Below are 18723 nucleotides of genomic sequence, written 5' to 3'. Positions count from 1 at the left end.
TGAAGCTGAGTTAGTGGGCCTGGCTGTGTCTGCTCTATGTGGAATCACTTGGGAACTGTCCAGCAAAATATCTCTTGAAGAACAGCGTGGTGTTAATACTGGGTGCCAGCCCAAGGCAGAGACAAAGGACCCCTTCGCTCTTCACCAATAAGCCAACTGTTAAAAGATTAAGCCATGTTGTGGGGATAACAAGAATTTAGGCGCTGGCAGCAGGTGCTGTACAAAGAAGCAGTTGGCAGTGCGATCCTTCTGTCTGGCTGATTCCAGTCAAAACAATCTTCTGCCCAGTTGCAGAGGGGAGTTCTGCGTGTGATGGCAACTTGGAGTTAGGAGGTTGAGTAAGAGGGCTCCTTTCGATGCTGAGTCCTGTGGTGGATGGATTAGCCGAATAGAGTTTATCCTTGTTCAGAAGCTGCGGGGGAGTCCCCTCCAGGATCCAGCCACTACTGGCTAGTAGAGACAGGCAGTCAAAGAGCTGTAAGTCAATCTGCTCACACGGCTGGGCTGCTGTACTTTGAAAATTTCTGTTTTCATATATAGGAGCCACAGGACAGTTCCTTTTCCCAAGAAATGGCTATCTTTCATTATAGAAGTTACCAGATATATTAGCTGTCATTGACATCCTATGTCATTGCCTGATCACATTTGTAAAACTCACCTTTATAATCTTCATTTCATTTGTGTATTCTAAAAAATAATTTACTACTCAACAATTATCTGGTATTAGCATAGATACAGAGTGGATTTCTTAGTATTAGGAAATAATTTAAATTGTTATTTAAGCATTGATATTTATTAGGTGTAAAGCATAAATTGGCATGTTTCTGTAATCCTGTACAAATAAATATTGATATTTACAAACCATAATGATCACTTAGGGGACGTGATTGTATAATTTAGGGGATAAAGTTTATTAAGTATGAGGTTATAGAATTCCTACAGTGATGTGCCTGGTAATTTGACAAGCAAGTCTAAGTGAGAGATGCCAGCAGGGGTACAATGTCTTCGACATGCAATCTGATAAAGGGGAGTAGTTCTGTAACCTGATCATAGTCACGGGAGACATGGGGGTGATGTCTCTCTGTCTGTCACCTCCTGCCCACCCTATTATGGTCTCTAACATCTCAGCTCCTATCTCCTTATTCTCATGAGGATTCTAAATAGTGTCTCTGCCTTTCACATCTTCATTCTATAATCCATTATGTCTACCCTTGCCAGATCAAGTCTACTAAAATCTGCTGTAATCTAGTCCCTCCTGCTTGAAAGCTTTCACTGGGCCCCTACTGTCCACCTGTCTCCATAGCCTTGCACTTGACACACTCTACAGTTCAGCCAGATTCCCTTTCAAGCGTACTTACAAATCCTAGGACACTTGATTAAACTTCCTCATTTACTTTGAATGCCTCTTTATTCTTTATTTTATCTTTCAAACTGTCTACATCCTTCCGAAATTGGTTCACATGTTCTCTCTCTCAAGATACTTGATGTTTTGGTTGCTCCAGTGAAAATGAGCCACCGGTCTTTGCATGCCTATAGCAACACGATCTAGGGCTGGCCCCTTAGCCAGGGTTAAAGGATTAAATCTCATGTGGCTGACCATGGTTTGCATATGCTCAGAAGCTCAAAAAACAGTCCAGGCATATGTGCATTCCAGTCCCAAATTCTGATAGGGTGGAGAAATGGAGGAGAAGGGATTGTGACATGACCACTCCCACCAAGGAGGGTTTTTCCCTCTCTTTCTCCATCTCTCTGACTCTCTCTGGTGAATGCTCATGTCTTCTGGCATTTGAAATTAAAAAAAAAAAAAGCATGATTTAATTATTCAAACAGATCTTAACATGAAATTGTGTCAGTGCATGAAAGAAAGACACACAGAGAGAATGTTATTGCCTCTAGTCTTGTTTTTATATTTTAGGGCAGGAAAGCATCTTGTAACATTGCACACCAAACATTAGTCTAAAGTTTTACATACGAGAGTTAATGCTCAACAAATTTTGATTAAATTGAAAGGGATTGAGCTCTATGTTTTGGAAAGAGACCTTCTCAATCGGGGTATACAGTGTTCCAGAGTAACCTATTTTGGGTAAGTGTGTGTGCTGAGGAAGGCAGACTTTTCCTCTGTAAGTTAACGCATACTCCTTCTCACAACATAGGTTGATCCCAGTGTTGTCCTCCATGCCTCGGTTTCTGTTGGAAAGCTGACTTCCTCAGGAAGTGAAGTGAAAAGTGGGACTCGTGTAGCACCACCCACTCTGTGGCCTGCAGCCAGTGTGTGGCTGATCACAAAGGTACCGGGACCGTCTGCTCTCGCTGGCAGGCTTCCCCTTGTTCACTGGCTCACAGTGCTACTCCAGCACCCCCTGCCCTCGTGCACGGGAGCACACGACAACTACTGGCTGTTACGGTACTTTTGCTTTGGGGATTGCCTGGCCCAAAGGACTAAGTGATCTCTGACTGTAGACCTCTCAGTGAGCATTCATTGAACTGTTAGCCTTGCTGGCTACTCAGCACAGGGCAGACTAATTCTCCAGACTTGTGGTTTCCATGAGGTGTGCCTGGAAGCCTCCATTTGAGCTTCACCACCTCAGCTTCTCTGTCTGCTGGATGAGCACCGTATAGTGACTTTGCTTACGGTTTTAGCAAGGACATGGCTCTAAAAGCACTCCAAGTTTACAATGTGAGCAATGCCTAACACGTTTTATACCTGTGCATCGGCTACAACTAATATTTTGACTTTATTATTATTACATTGAGTCTGACTTAAATGAGAACACAGTGCCCTCCTCTTCCCTCTTACTATTGAAATATTTTTGTAATATATATTTTAAATGTATATATATATATATATTTTTTTTTTTCACGGTCGACTACGTGGGAGTCCAGCGACATAGCCATTACGCTAACTGCTGGTTCCCAATGTATATATATGTTTAAAGGAAACTCAAAAACTTTGTGGAAAAATGGAATTGAAGTACAAGCATACTTTGGTGCAAAAAATTTTTTGAAATTCAGGAAATTTTTCTTAATATACATTTTCCATGAACTTTTGGAAGACCCTGCATATTTATGTCTGGAAAAAGAAGGTGCAGATTGTGTCTCCCCTTCTCTGTCTCCCTGTGCCCCTCACTGTAGACTGTCGGCCGGTTATCAACACTCCTAGGAATGCAGTCTCCCAATCAGGTTTGCTGCTACACAGTTTGTGGGGAAGGCGGGTTTGAAACTATTTTCTCAAGTGAAATTTTGAATTGCCCTTAACTGTTGTTCTTTGATTCTCTGAGAGTCAAAAACATATAGAATAATTAAGATAAAATGTGCTGAGAGATAGTACTTATTTCATGTCCCCAAATGGGATGAGATTAGATGAGATATTCCTAAAATCTGCTTCCAGCCTGGAGATTCTATTAACTGCCAGCCCTTTCACATTGCATTTTGTTTCTGATTTAATATTAATGCCTGACATTCCATTGTACCATTGCTATGCCAGGCACTGTGTTAGGAACTTTATATCCATTTATCATCTCTTCCATCCTAAGAACTGTGCAGTTTTTCATGATAAGCTGAAGCAACTGAGGTCAGCAGATAGCAGAGGTGGGGTTCTTGCCCTGACTTCAGAACGTAGGCCTTTCCATTGTAATACGAATGCAGCTTTCCAGCCCAGCCATCTGGGAGCAGGTTCCTGGAGCACGGCGCGTCTGTCAGTCTTCACCCTGCCATGGAGTAGCTGTGACGCATCACGTGCGTGTATGGCCTTCCTCTTCTCATCTGGAAAGAGCTGGACCAGTTGATATGGAAGGCCCTTCCTACTTCTCATTTTCTGTAGTTTCATGATATCAGAAAACCTGTACCTATCTAATACTTCCTCAAAAGTAATTTAAATATTTACCCAAAGATTATGGTTTGGATTGCCATGTGGCCTTGGGAAAGTTACTTAGCAGCACTGAACTGCCGCTTCCTTATCTGCAGAATGCAGTTAGTCAGACCTGCCTGTGTGGTTGCCATGAAGATGAGAGGAAAAGACAGTGTGAAGTTCAGGCATGGTACCTGGTGCGCAGGAAGTGGTTGACACGTGGCAGCTCTCTCTCCTCACCACAAGCACTTCTTTCTGTACATATGATCGTGTTCAAAGGAAGGTTTCCTTCTAGGCTTTTTAGACCCAAAACATTGTGTGCTTCTTTTCTATACAACAAAATCCTGAGAAATAAAAGTTAAAAAGGACACAATTTGAATCTTTTTTTTTAGCTGAATTCCTTCTTCCTCTTTTAAAAATAAATCCTCTGGGGACCAGCAGTTGGTATAATGGCTATGTCGCTGGACTCCCATGTAGTTGACTGTGGTTCGAGTCCTGGACCTGGTGGCTTAAACTCACGCCGGGCACGTGTGCATGCGTAAAATCTCGAAAGGAGAATGGAAGAGAAGGGATTGCGGCATGGCCATTTCCCCATACCCCCGGCATGGAAATCACCCCTGGAGGGTGATTTCTCACTTTCTGTCTCTCTCTTTCTGGCAAGTGCACGCCCCCTATAGCAAAAACCTCTCCAAAAATAAATAAATCCTCTGACTTGTTAAAGTAGAAAATTTGGGGGACCAGCAAATGGTGTAATGGTTACATCGCTGGACTCCTACATGGCTGACCGTGGTTTAAGTCCTGGACCTGGTGGCTTCAACTCACGCCGGGCGCGTGTGCGTGCGTGCCCAAGATCCCAAGAGGAGAATGGAGGAGAAGGGATTGCAGTGTGGCCATCCCCCTGGGGGACGATTTCTTGCTTTCTCTCTATCTATCTATCTCTGTCTCTCTGGTGAGCACATGCACCCTATAGCAAAACTTTCTCTTAAAAAAATAGAGAATTTTCTATGCTATAAATCCCAAATAGGTGTAGATAAGTTTTTCAGTGTTGTTACTTGTTTAAAACATTGTATTGATTCACTAAGGAGATGGTTAATGGCAATTCAAACAATATTCTCAACTAATTTCCTTGGCGGAGAGTTCTTACATTTAAAACAAAAGCAGTTCACAAACCACCTTAAAACATTTAACCCATGGTATTTAGACCCAGAGTAAAACTTTACATTGGTGCAAAGGTTAAGGATTTGTTTCAATCTTTTCAGTTCACTGCACTTTTTTTTTTCTGTGCATACATATTTCAAATAAGCTCTGTAGTTATAATGATAGCAAGTGACACGTGATGGACCCCAAATCACTGCACTGTGAAATATGCACAGAAAAAAGGACAAATGAAGACATCAAGGTCTGTTTTATTTTGCGCTGAACTGTAAAATGCCACCCTCGTTGGACAGAAGATCACTGATTCCGAGCAGAGCTCACTGACTGCTAAGTTGTGGGTAGTGTTTCACTTTCGGTGACTGTTAATATCCGGGGTTATCCAGGCATAATGACCCCACTATTTGTGACACATTGTTGAATTTTCTGGTTCTTTTAACTTATTTAGACCTTTCTACCCCTTCTCTATTCATGGGAAGACGGGAGTGATCCTGAGCCGAGCGGTAACCCAGGGCTGCCTAGCTGTTGGCCATCCAATCAGAGTCAAGGCCGCTGCGGGACCGTCACTAGAAGGCTATCGGTTAATCCTCCAGAGGAGGTAATGCTTCTGGCTCTTCAGCTCAAGTTAATAAATGTTCATTTCAAGAATTCTGAGTAGCGAGATTATGGTGCTTCCTGGCTTAGAGGGAATATTCATTAAGTGCTTAAATTTGTGTTCACAGTGTCACTATTAATTTTTATATCTAAAGTAAGTATGAAAATGTATGCCATTTAGTTCGGTAGTGTTTTAAAATTGCCTTAATAAGTGAAATGTTGGGACCAGCAGATGGCATAATGGTTGTCATTGGACTCCCACGTGGTCGAATGGTTTGAGTCCTGGACCTGCAGGCTTGAAACTCATGCCAGGTACATCTGTGTGCACATGCATGTCCAAATTCCCCAGAGGAGATGGAGAAGAAGGGACTGTGGCATGGCCATCCCTCCTGGGGTATGATTTCTAACTCTCTCTGTCTCTCCAATGAGTGCATGCACCCTATAGCAAAAACCTCTCTCTCTCAAAAACTGAAATATTGGCCTCCAGTGGTTACCTGTGTTATAGACAATCTGCTGTTTTATTGCATAATTATTAGAACTCACTTCTTTATATCCATTTTTATTACTAATTAAAATATTTAAATTTCTGTGTACATTCTTAACCTTTTATCATCTTCTGAATGTGAACTATTAAGCTGTGAAAGCAAAATCTCAGGCCTTTATCTGAGAAGGAAAATTCGCTTGCAAGGTGGAGGTGTTATACTGGCCAACCATGTCTGATTGGCTCTCCAGTGATCAGTGAAACCAGAGACAGAGGCTGGAGTGGAAGGGAGTTCATTTCTGTTACTGGTTACAGGAAGACAGCCAGCACACACCATCAAGCTGTCTCAGAAAGGTCAACATGGTCTTAATCGGGATAAGACACAAGCAGGTCAAATCAGTCCTCGTGGCACTTAGTCAGCCGCTTTCCCCCGAGTAATTATCCTGAATCCTTCAAATATCCACTTCTGGTTTCTCATCTGACCCTTCCTCCAACAGACTTTCTTATGACTCCGCACTTGGTCAGAGGCCTTTCTGCATTTCAGAATGGCTGCAGCCCTGTTAACGGTCTAGCCGGCCTACTTCAGAGGCAGAAGAGCAGGAGGTTCAGAAAGCTAGAGGTTCTCATTAACTGAGAAGTTCTACCTTATTTTTTGGAAATCAGTATGGACCATTGTTTTTAGAGCTTACCTCACCTCTGGGTGTGCACTTTTGGATACATTTATCTTTTCTAGAAAATTTAAAGTACCTACATGACTTTTCTTAAGATAACCATAATTCATTATAAATAATAATGTATCCTCAGGTGGCAGCATCTTCTAGAGAAATAAATGTTCCTTCTTCTCCTAAGGAGTATAATATGATTTTAACAAAAGCTATGAATCAAGACATAGCCTTTTATACACAAAAAATAATAGAACTAGCACTTAAAGTAGCAACCTGACAACTCACAAAGCATATTGTAAACATATCATGCCTCATTAGATCAGTTATGTCTCTTTTAGTGTCAGTCATCTTATTCTTACTCCATACAGCAAATGCTCGTACGTATTTTTCCTTTTCATGTATTTCTTTTCTATTCTGTGCATCTGACCATCAGAGGATGAAAGGCAAACCGACAATGTCATTGCTAAGTGACCTGAATCATCCCAAAGATTGGAAAAACAAAGTTTTCTTATTACTTCACTGATACAGTATTCACATGTCTATTTCTTTTCCCTCTTTATATTATAGGGCACGTGCACTCACCAGAGGAAGACAGAGAAAGAAAGAAAGAGAGAAATCACCCCCCTGGGGGATGGCTACGCCGCAATCCTTTCTCTTCCATTTTCCTCTTGGGTTTTTTGGGCACACTCACACACACGCCCTGCATGATTTTCAAGCGGCCAGGTCCAGGAGACTTGAGCTGTGCAGTCGGCCATGTGGCTCAGTGCCTCGGCCTTCACGCCACCTCCCGGCCATCACGTGCCTACTGGATCAGAGATATCTTCAACCTCCAGCTGCATGCCAGGCTCTTCATCAGCTCTGAGGGTACTCGTGGCCTCTGCCCTCACACAGCTGCCAATCGAGTGGACATCTTTTCTATGGCATTATTCCTGGGGAAAGATGCTATAAATTCAGAAAGTCAAAGTGAACTCAACATGACTGATTCTCAAGCTAACACTATAATCCAATTAAAAGATAAAATTCTGAATTTTAAAGATTTTGGTGATTAGCATCAGTATACTAATTACCAATTACAGATGTCTTGTATTTTGGAAAATTATCATTTTCTACTTTATTTATCTTAAAGAAATGTGGTCATAATAATGCAAGGGGAGATTTCCTGTGAGCAGCAGAGTTGCACTGAGTTGTAAGCCTTACATATTCAAATGGTCTAATTTCCATCAAAGCATTCTGCAATCAGTGTATTTCTAAACTTGAGATTGGCAGCCTTAAAGACCCTCAGTATTGTTTCTGCCATTTCTTCATCTGCTGGCTATGAACTTCTCCAGGACTTCAGGGGGATTCGTTACAGTATGAATCTAATAGGTGACTATTTTGCTACAAATATATAAAAAACGTTTGTATCAATATAAAATCACTGAGTTATGTGTTCAGTTATAGTGAATGAGACCAAAGTGTAGATTTTGTTTTCAATCTTGCAAGTTACACAAATTAAATGGTGTTCTACTCTTCTAATCTAATAGCAGAAGTTCTGAGCTAAAAATCCTATCCATTCCCCTTTAGGCTGTGATTCTGCCAGTTCACTTCACATCTCTGCATCTCCCTTTATTCATCTATAAAATGGGGATAGACCCAGATAGCACCCAGTTCCATTAAAATTCTAACAGTTGTGTTATTTCTTGGGTAATTGTTACTACAATAATCACAGTTATATTTGCCGACTCCAAGTAAAAATAATGTATCTTGTATTAATTACAGAATATAAAGATCTCTAGGAAAATCTCCTTCCCCCGTACTCCCATCAACCTATCTAATGCTGAAATTGTTTGAGCAACAATTACATTTTTCTGAAGCCTGAGAATGAGGTTCAGTGATACCTTGAAAGATATTTTATGCATGTGTTAAAATTCTTTATGTTTCTCACATCTAATTTAACTTTCTTTTCGTAGTATCACGTTCCTCTTTACTCAAATTTGACATCTGAGACTTCGCTCTGTCTGCTCTCTCCAACATCTACCCCGTTTAGCCGATAACCAAGTTAGTTTTCCTTTTATCATATTTTGCATAGGAAAAGCAAATTGTTTTTCCTACTTTATATATTTCATTTCTGACACTAGACACGTGGGCGTTTTTTTCCTCCACCAAGCAGTTCTTCCATTCTCTGTGTGTGCCAACTGAGTATCTTACATTTCAATTCACTTCTGACTACCTGAAGTGGGCATCAGATCTCACAAGTTAAGTCCTCGGTCCACAAGACTGCCTCCTCTTGAGATGCCAGTCACAAGTCCCAGATTTCATCTGAATAGCTCCACATTGGGTTCTCACGACTCTGTCCTTGGGTCCAATAATTTGCTAGCAGGGCCAGTGAGACTCAGGGAAACACTTATTTGCATTTACTGGCTCATCACATAAGACATCAGCAGAGGATATGGGTGAGCAGCCAGCTGAAGAGGTACACAGGACACGATTTGGAAGGGGCCTGATCTTTTGTACCTGTGGAGTTGGGGTGCCTCACTCCCTGGATGTACCCACAACCCTGCAGGATCTCCAGGCCCTCCAGGCCCTGTTCGTTAGGGTCATGAGGCACGACTGGTTACGTACTTAGTCTCCAGCTTCTCTTGCCTCTCCAGAGGGGGAGGTGGAATGATCCTGAAAGTTCTAAGCTACTACATGGTTTGGTCTTTCTCATGACCAGCTCCCTATCTCGAAGCCCGCCAAGAGTCGCTTCATTAGGAGAAAAGATACTTCTATTACTCAGGAAATTCCAAGGGAGTTGGGAGCTGTGTGTCAGGAATGCAGTGCAGAAACAGTGCCTTTATTATTATTTCGTTATTTTAAGCCTCTGGTTTTTCCTTTCCTCAATGCCCGCATCATTCTGGTTCAGTGTTCTCCAAGGTTTGTGGACCCATAGACTGCATGCACCCAAATTCCCAGAGTTCTTATCGTTGGAATCACTTGCAGTGCCTGTTAATGTAGTCCAGCCCTTCAGAATCAAAACCTCTGAGGTCTGGGGTCTGGAGACCTACATTGTTATCAGGCATCCATTTCAACATGCCCAGGAATCCGTCACGCTCTCTGATGCAGACTGGATGTGGTGGGGAACCCGTGTGCACTGAGCAGATTGGTACAGCTGCCCTCCCGTCCCCAGGTCCCAGCACCTGCGTTCCAGCAGAGTGTTACCCACACCTCCTGTTCACAACCTTTGACGTTTCTGGGAAAACTCTGAGGCAGTAGGAAAAGTCTTGTTTAACATTCTGTTACACTCAATTAATTCAGTGTGTCTTACCGTTGTAAGATTTCTAAATATTAATGAATACATGATTAGTTAATTTAGGCATGATTAGCTTTGTCACATTTTAGAGTTTTTTTTCTTACTCAGACTTAGTTCAGAAAATATGATATTGCCTTATAAAATTCCCTGGCTGTTTCAGAAGTTGCCTGAGGTTCCTAATTCTTCATGATATCTTTTTGCATACCTTCCTTTTAACCCTTATATATAATTAAACCCCTCTCTCTGTCTCAGAGAACTGATTGTTTTTTATGAGGGGGCAAAAATTCTACAATACTATAATTATATATATATGTGTGTGTGTGTGTGTGTGTGTGTGTATGTGTATATATATATAATTTAAGAATTATTTATTTAATTTTATTAATTAATATTATTACTTTTTAACTTGATATAAGGTGCATGTATTCACCAGAGAGAGAGGGAAAGCGGGGAAAACCAAACCTCCAGGTACAGGACCTGACCCGTGGTCCGCCATGGCCATGTGGTAGTCCAGTACCTCAATCACTATGCCACCTGCTGGCCCAGCAACATATATATGTTTAATGCCAGAGGGTATGTGCATTCACCAGAGAGAGAGAAAGTATCTCCCCAATGGGGTGTGGTCATGCCACAATCCTTTTATTCTCCACTTCTCCATCCCATAGGACTATGGCTGTGCTCACACACATGCCCAGTGCATCTAAGAAGCCACCGGGATGGTGACTGCACTGTGGTCAGCTGGGTGGGATCTGGCTCTCTACGCAGAGCATGTAACCACTGCGTGCCGGCTGGCCCTGGTGCAGTGCACTTACTGATTAGACATGGCAGTGATTATGGAGGACCCTTGGTTGAATGTGGGCAGTCCTCCTGCCAGGCTACATGGAAACAATCGATGATCATTTTTATTTGAAACTACAAGTGTTGCTGTGTGGAGAAAGGTGCCAATCTCTAAATTACATTTTTATTGCAGACATATAGGAGATGAATCTCAGAAATGGGTGTTTGGAACTGATGGCTGTATTTATTCTAAGGTAAGGACTTTATAAGCCACTGCTTTTTTTTTTTTAATAATTACTTTTTAAATTTAACTTTCTTTTATTTTAATTTGACCAGAGAGAGAGAGAGGGAAAGTGAGAAAGCAAGCCGCTAGGTCCAGGACTCAAACCATGGTTGGCCATGTGGGAGTCCAATGCTCTTAACCACCATACCACCTGCTGTCCCCAAGCCACTGCTTTTATTCCAAAGTTTTTCTGTTCTCAGATTCTTATAAAATATCCTGTCCAGAGAGCAAGGAATGCTTTTTCTGCAAGAATGATTGCAGCCCGTACCTAGAAGTTTTGAATTTACTTAGTTTAACCCAATACTTTCCTTGGAGATTTTGTTTGATTTTAAGACAAAAGTTTTCCAAAGCCCCAAAGTATTTTTCCTAATTCATTGCAATGATATGACCCAACATTTTAGGGCATTAGTTTCCTTGTTCATTAAAATGAATAGATTGGTACTTTGGAAAACTGGCAAGATTTAGTGAAGCTCATCATGTGTGTACAGCCCAGCAGTTCCACTCCTGGTTACCTGCCCAATAGGAATGCTTCCACATTGAACAAATATTTACTAAAATGCTAATGGCAGCACTCATTGTAGTAGCTTCAGAGTGGGAATTACCCAAATGCTCATCAGTGACAGAAAGGGTTAGACAAATTGTGTACATATATTCATTGGAATACTGCATGGCAGGGTTAGCAAATTTCTTCTATATAAAGAGCTAGACATTACTTGTTGGAAAAGCCATGGCATTTTTTTTGTGGTTTTATATTAAAAATGTGTTATGACTTTTCTGACGACCTAATATTTTGAGCTTTGTGGGCCATTCGATGTCCATCCCAGCTTCTCAATTCTGCCTTGGTAGCGCTAAGTAGCCATAAACAAGGTGGGTATGACCATATTTCACTACAGCCTCTTACTTAACAGGAGCAGGTCTGCAGATTTGGCTCGTGGGTCATGGTTTTTGGGTGCTGTAGTTTGTCAGACAATGGATGACTGCTACTGTACACAATAATGTATGCTAACCTCACAAACGTGGTGGACAAAGGAAGCTAGAAGGATAAGAATGTACATTATATGATCCCAGTTATTTATAGTTTGGTACCAAGCAAAACCACAGAATCAATGATGTTAGAAATGAGGAGAGCTGTCATGCCTGAAGGGAGCTAGTGACCAAAAGGGGAAGTTCAGAAGTGTGTGCGATGTACTGTGATGTTCAGTTTCTTCACACTGGTGGCTAAACATCTTTCCATGATATGAAAGTGGAATGAATTGTACATTTAGGATTTGTGTACTGTTACATGTGTAAATTATATTTACTAAAAAGTTTAATGAAATGGGGATGTTGGCTTTGAGCTCTCAAGGTTTCCTGCCAACTCTATGATTCTAAGCGTAAATGATGTTAATCAATCATCAATATTTAAGAAAGGCAAAAAATAGATTAATTACACAATTAATGCAATTATTCCAAATAAAATCACATTCACAGGTATCAGGGGTAAGGACTTCAGCATACCTATAGTTCACCCTATAACTGACGGAATGCCAGATACCAGCTTTTTGCCTCCTGCTTCCAAATCTGCTCTTCATTGCCTGGGATCTGCCTTGGGCATCTTCTCAGTAGAGTGCTGCTAGGGGCACACCCCCAGGAATGCTTTCCTTGAGGATATCTCTCTTGGGTGACATCTTTATTTGTGATGTTGTAATAAAACATTGGGTTGTTGGAAAAGTCATGATTTTTTTTCTCTATTTTTCTATGCAAAAATGCATCATGACTTTTCCGACAACCCAGTACTACAGACTGGGTAATTTATGAACAATAGAAATTTATTTTTCACAGTTCTAGAGGCTGGGCAGTCCAAGATGAGGGCACCAACAGTCTTGGTGTCTGCTGAAGGCTGCTCTTTGTTTCCAGGGTGGGGCCTTGTTGTTATAAACTCAAGAGAGGATGAATACTGGTTCCTTGCGTGATGGAAAGGGTGAAAAGGAATGAACATGCTGCCTCTATCCCTTTTATAAGGGATAAATTCCATTTATGAGACCCCCATGCCTTAATCACCTCTTACAGTCCCCTCCTCTTAATACTATCACATTGGTGATTGTTTCTTTCTCTTTGTTTCTTTCTCTCTCTGGTTTTTTTTTTTTTTTGTTTTTTTTTTTTTGTTTTTTTTTTTCTTCATTTTTTTTCCCAGAGGATATATGCACTTGCCAGAGAGAGGTGGAGAGAGAAAGAAAGCAAAGAAGCACCTCCCAGGGGCTTGGTCACATGGCAATGCCTTCTATTTCTCCCTCCTGTTGGAATTTTGGGCGTGCACGCACACATGCTCAGCATGTTCTTAAGCTGCTGGGTCCAGAACTTGAATCACACAATTAGCTATGAAGAATCCAGTCATCTTAACCACCAGGCCATGGGCTGGCCTGATGATTGTTTCAACGTATACATTTTGGGGAGACATTTAGACCATAGCGGATGACATTTTGGAATGTCCCAGCTAGGCATCTCTCTATGGATGGTTTCCCCTGGCACTCTGAAGGCAAATGCACCTCAAGGACTGTAACTTCAGTGGTCCTGGCTGTGCTCCAGCATGAGCCTCTGGTCAGGTCTCTTCTTTGTGTTCTCTCTCAGGCCTAGTTACGAACAGTGGCTACTCCCTCTATCTGCTATTTGTATATATTTTAGAATTCCCTTTAACTTTTACTGGCCGCCTCCAATTTTCTGCTGCTCCCCAGTCCAGTCACTGATTGCTTGTATTAAGCTTTCCTTACTCAATTTTTGTGCAGTTTCTAGCCCCTTATTGGACTCTTACTAATAAACATGGTACCTTTATTTCTCTACTGTTCTATAGTTGAATGATTAAACTGCTATTCTATAACAAACTGCACTTTAGAAATTTAGAGAGCTTGGATCCAGCAGGTGGTATAGTGATTAAGACTCTGAACTCCTTCATGGATGACTGCTTTGAGTCCTGGACCCAGTGGTCTGAAACTCATACTGGGCGCATATGCATGTGTGCTCAAAATCCTGAGAAGAGAACAGAGGAGAAGGGATTGTAGTATGGCCATCCTCCCTGGGAGATGATTTCTCACTTTCTGTCTTTTTGTCTTTCCAGTGAGCACACATGCTCTATAGCAAAAATCTCTACCAAAAAAAAAAAAAAAAGGGGGGGGGAGAGAGAGATTTAGAGGGTTTGATACAACTTAAATGTGAAAATGTATCATACTAGCATTTCTTGAGTAGTTATTTATTGGCATGCTGGCTAAAATCCCAACCCATTCACTGATTCGGCCAAGATTGTCCTTCAGCTTTGTTCAGAAGACAGGATTCTGACACAGCCATGGCATGTCAACGCTTTTTTTCCTTTTACAAATTATCTATCTAGTTTTGCCCTGAGCTTCATTCCAACATTCCCCTTATCTGTCCTCATTCCATGGATGATCTCCACTGTATTCCTCAGCTAATACAAGGCTCTAGGTTGGCAGAGGAAGTCACAGAAAGACCGAAGCTTGTTCGCCTAAGCAAAAAGCCAGAATAGAATTTTGAGACCATACCAATGTATCCCTTCAACTCTTCGGCCTGTACCTATATGTGATTACTTAATTCCAAACTGTACTGAACACAGTTGATTACCTCTTACACAACAACATTATTCCATCTTTTTTTATGCCAGAGGGTACATGCATGCATGAGAGGGAGAGAGAGAACCCCAACAGGGCCTGGTCATGCCACAGTCCCCTTTCCTCCAGCCCTCCAGTCTGCCCAGGGCATTTGCACATGCACCCAGAGTGTGTGTCACACCTCTGTGACCATGATTTGAACTACAGTTAGCTGTGTGGTGTCTGGCCCCCTCCATACCATGTTTAACTACTGCACCACGGTGCCAGCCCCTAAGTTCATGTCTCTCCCTCCCTCTCTTCTAACTAGAGAGAATGTGCACTGTCCAGAGGAAGGCAGAGAGAGAGGGAGGAGAGAACATACACCCCATGGGGAATGGTATGCCAAATCCCTTCTCTTCCACTTTTCCTTTCATTTGGGGTTCGGGGCACATGCACATGTGACAGACATGTTTCTTAAGCCACTAGGTCTAGACTCGAACTGTGCAGGTCCACCATGTGAGAGCTGACTTTCAACCACCAGGCTGTGAAGCAGCCCGACTTCTGAAATCCTCACTCTTTCTACCAGCTGACCTAGAGGTGCACAGTGAAGGTGTAAGTGTAGGTTCTTCTCCCCTCTCCCCGAGTTTAGGTGCCTAAACACACACTTCTACTCATGTATCCTTTTTACCCGTTTTCTCTCATTTCTAATTTTCTAATCACTCCCAACAATACCGTTACTAGTTAACGAATGATGTGTACCTTCATGTTTGAAACACAAATTATTTTTAAGAAGGTTTTGATTATAAAACTTCTTTCCCAAACACAATTACTGATATTTTTACTGCTGTTATTCTAGACTCACAGAGAAAACCTATTTATTAATGAGGTATTTAATTTTTTAAGAGGTTTAGAAATTTTGATTAGCTCCAAATTTAGTCATATCTCAAATTGTTTCCATTGAGTTAAGGATAAAATGGAGGCAAATTTGATAATTATTTGCAGCTGGATTCTAAGTGGAATTTGTGCCATTTATTATTATTATTTTTAAAAGAATTACTACTCCAGGATATTAATAACTAATTTCAGCTCCTGCACTTAGCTGTGTGGCCTGCGTTGAGTCATTTAACCTTTTATGCTTCGTGGCCTTTATCTGTAAATGGAGATATTAATACCAGCATTTTGAGAATTTGGCACAGACCCTGGCCTGTATCAGCTAATCAATCATTTGTAGCTAACAATGATAATAACAATGAGTGAATTTAGATACATCTATTGCATTTTGTCATATTGTTTCTATTTGTAAGTTTTTTCTTTATTTTCGAAGTTAGTCATTTCTCTAGTCATTTGCAAAAACATATTAAAATTCAACACTCGCTCTATACAGTCCACTAGTTTCAGCTAACTAAAGAGTTAAACTTAAAGATGGAGCCATACACTTGAACAGAGCATGAATGAAAGCATTTCACACAGCTTGGTGGTGAGTAGACATCTTTATAAGCATTCAAACAAAGAATCTATAGACGGAGGGAGCCAGCAGTTAGCGACACCTCTTGTGTGGTGGTGGAGTATCGTCACAGATACTGTATGGAATCACCTGCAGGCTGTGTAGGAGGCATATATGAGATATGGATGAACTTCACGCTTGGACTTGGGTCTCACCCCCGAGATAGCTCAGTATATACATGCAGATATTTCAAAATAATAATAATAAGAAGAATTCTGAAATACTTCTGGTCCCAAGTATTTGAAATAAAGTATGCTCATCCTATAGTTATATATCGCTGTCTAACAAATAACCCCAAAGCACAGGAACTTAACACAGCAGACATTTATCATCTCACAGCTCCTGTGGGCCAGACTCTCGGAGTGGCTCAGCGAGGTAGCTCCCACTCAGAGTCTCGGGAGACCTCAGTGAAGGGCCACGCAGGGGTGCCGTCACCTGAGGCTCCGGAAGGGCTGGAAGGTCTGCCTCTGAGCACGCGTGTCACCATTGGCCAGACTCGGGGCTCATTCCCACTCAGCCCTGCCACAGAGCCCCTCACAGCCTGGGCTGCTGACGGAAGGCAGAGATGGGGCAGGGGAGCAAAAGGGAAGCTGCAGTGTCTCTTGCGGCCCCGTCAGAAGTGGCATCCAGCGTTCGTGCCTGACCCCGTGGGTCCCATGAGCCGCGCTGGTGCAGTGCGGGAGGGGCTTTGCAAAGGGGTGACCAGGGCCACCGGGAGCCCTCGGAGACTGCTGCACTATTTCTTAGGGTACTTCTGGCACTATCAAAATCCTTAAAAGATACATTTCCTTATTACTTGGAAATTCCACTTACAGCAACTGATCCCAAGGAATGAATCAATAGTATGTACCACCGTGTATCTTTAAGGATGTTTATTAAGAATAGTAAAGATTGAAAACAGGTGAAAGGATCAACAGTGAGACTGTGTGAATATATTATGGCATGTCCTTATTAAATAAGGACTAATCGTGATCATGACAAATAATGTACAGTCATTCCCAACGACAGAGGAATGTATTAATGTCAATTAAAGAAATCAGGCAAGGAAACAATATTATCTGCTTAAATTATACCAAGGAAAGATATCTTTGTATAGAAACCAAACTGGAAGTTTATATATGCAATGGCTAACGGGATTATAGGTCATTAAAAAAAATTAGTATACTATCTAGTATTTTTTTTTTTTTAATAATAAACAAGTATAATCAGAAAAAAAAGAGAGAGATGCTCTTTGCAAACACGCCCAGGGACTGTCCTGAGCACGAGGAGGTTCAGAATGCAGGGTTGGAGACCCTGCCGGCCTGCCTGCTCTCCTTCCTGGAGGACAGGCACAGTCTCGTGGAGTCCCAGGGTTAGGTCCAAACTGACCTTTCTAGCGTACATGGAGGAAACACCTGGGAACCATGAATAGGATTCCCCAGCTCTGCTAGTGTGAAAAAAAGAATCCCTTTTTGTAGCAATCAAAGAGTTGCCATTATATCCTGAGGAAGAATTTACTAAATGTGAAATTCTGAACATGTTTTTAGTCTGTAATGAAAACACCCTTCTTGGCTCCAGCAGATGGCATAACAGTTACATCACTGGGCTCTCACTTGGCCTACCGCAGTTCAAGTCCTGGACCCGATGACTTCAAACTCATGCCAAGTGTGTGTGCATGTGTGCCCAAGATCCCAGGAGGAGAATGGAGGAGAAGGGCTTGCAGCATGGTCCGGGGTGATTTCTCACTTTCTGTCTTTCTGGCAAGTTCATGCCCTATAGCAAAAATTTCTCCCCCTGAAGAAAAAAAAAAAGAAGAAGAAGGAAGAGAAAAAAACCTTCCCTCAGAGAGTGGAACTTACCCACAGTCACTTTGCCACTAAATGCATAGCTGGGATTTGACATCTGGATGGGGCTGTATATATTGGGGTGTCAGTGAAAAGTGTTTGAAGTGGGAATGGTGTCATGAAGGACATATTTTGTTATAATTCATCTTCTGACAGTAAAAATGGATTTGAATAAGAATGCAATGAAACCCAAAGAGCTGATGGTTTTGAAAATGAGAAGTTGAGACTTTAAAGGTCAATTTTAGGTGATGCACTGGTACAGTAGAAGGGAGAAAAGTAGGCAGACTAGGTTATTAATTCCCTTGAAATAAACATTAGCGTTCCAGATTTTGGAGGAGAGTTATTTGTAACCAGGGTCTCGTGATGAACCAGAGATGCCTGGTTGTAGGTCAAGATCACTCAGATTAGAGAACGCTGAAGAACTGTGGTATTGAAAGTGCTAGAATAGGACCACTCAGGTGGTGCAGTGCTTAAGGCAGCTGGATTCCACCAGGCTGACGGTGTGATTGGAGTCCTAAATACCATGGCTTGAAAAACACATCAGGCACATGTGCGTGCATGCCCAGAATTCTAAGAGGAGAGTGGAGGAGAAGGGCGAGCAGCATGGCCACCTCCCTGGGGGTGCTTTTTCACTTTCACTCTCTCTGTTTCTATCTCTCCTTGGTGAGCATATATGCCTTGTAGTACATATATATATATATCTATATATAGTTATATATAGATATATATATATATATATATATATATATGT

The 18723-nt window shown here is 41.7% G+C and overlaps 1 protein-coding gene across 1 annotated transcript in view; it reads left to right on the top strand.

The window, feature by feature from the left end:
- The window catches only part of DCDC1 (doublecortin domain containing 1), a 224732-nt gene that overhangs the window by 40359 nt on the left and 165650 nt on the right, over window positions 1-18723 (top strand). Inside the window, exons 7-9 of the mRNA XM_027772760.1 lie at window positions 2154-2288; window positions 5479-5597; window positions 10981-11041. Of these exons, the coding sequence (XP_027628561.1) occupies window positions 2154-2288; window positions 5479-5597; window positions 10981-11041 (315 nt within the window). The remainder of the gene's footprint in view (window positions 1-2153; window positions 2289-5478; window positions 5598-10980; window positions 11042-18723) is intronic.

The sequence above is a fragment of the Tupaia chinensis genome, unplaced genomic scaffold (assembly GCF_000334495.1).
Source record: "Tupaia chinensis unplaced genomic scaffold, TupChi_1.0 Scaffold000037_9, whole genome shotgun sequence".
Taxonomy (NCBI): Eukaryota; Metazoa; Chordata; class Mammalia; order Scandentia; family Tupaiidae; genus Tupaia; species Tupaia belangeri.
Note: the sequence above shows the minus strand (reverse complement) of the source record. Positions and strands in the feature narration are given on the sequence as shown.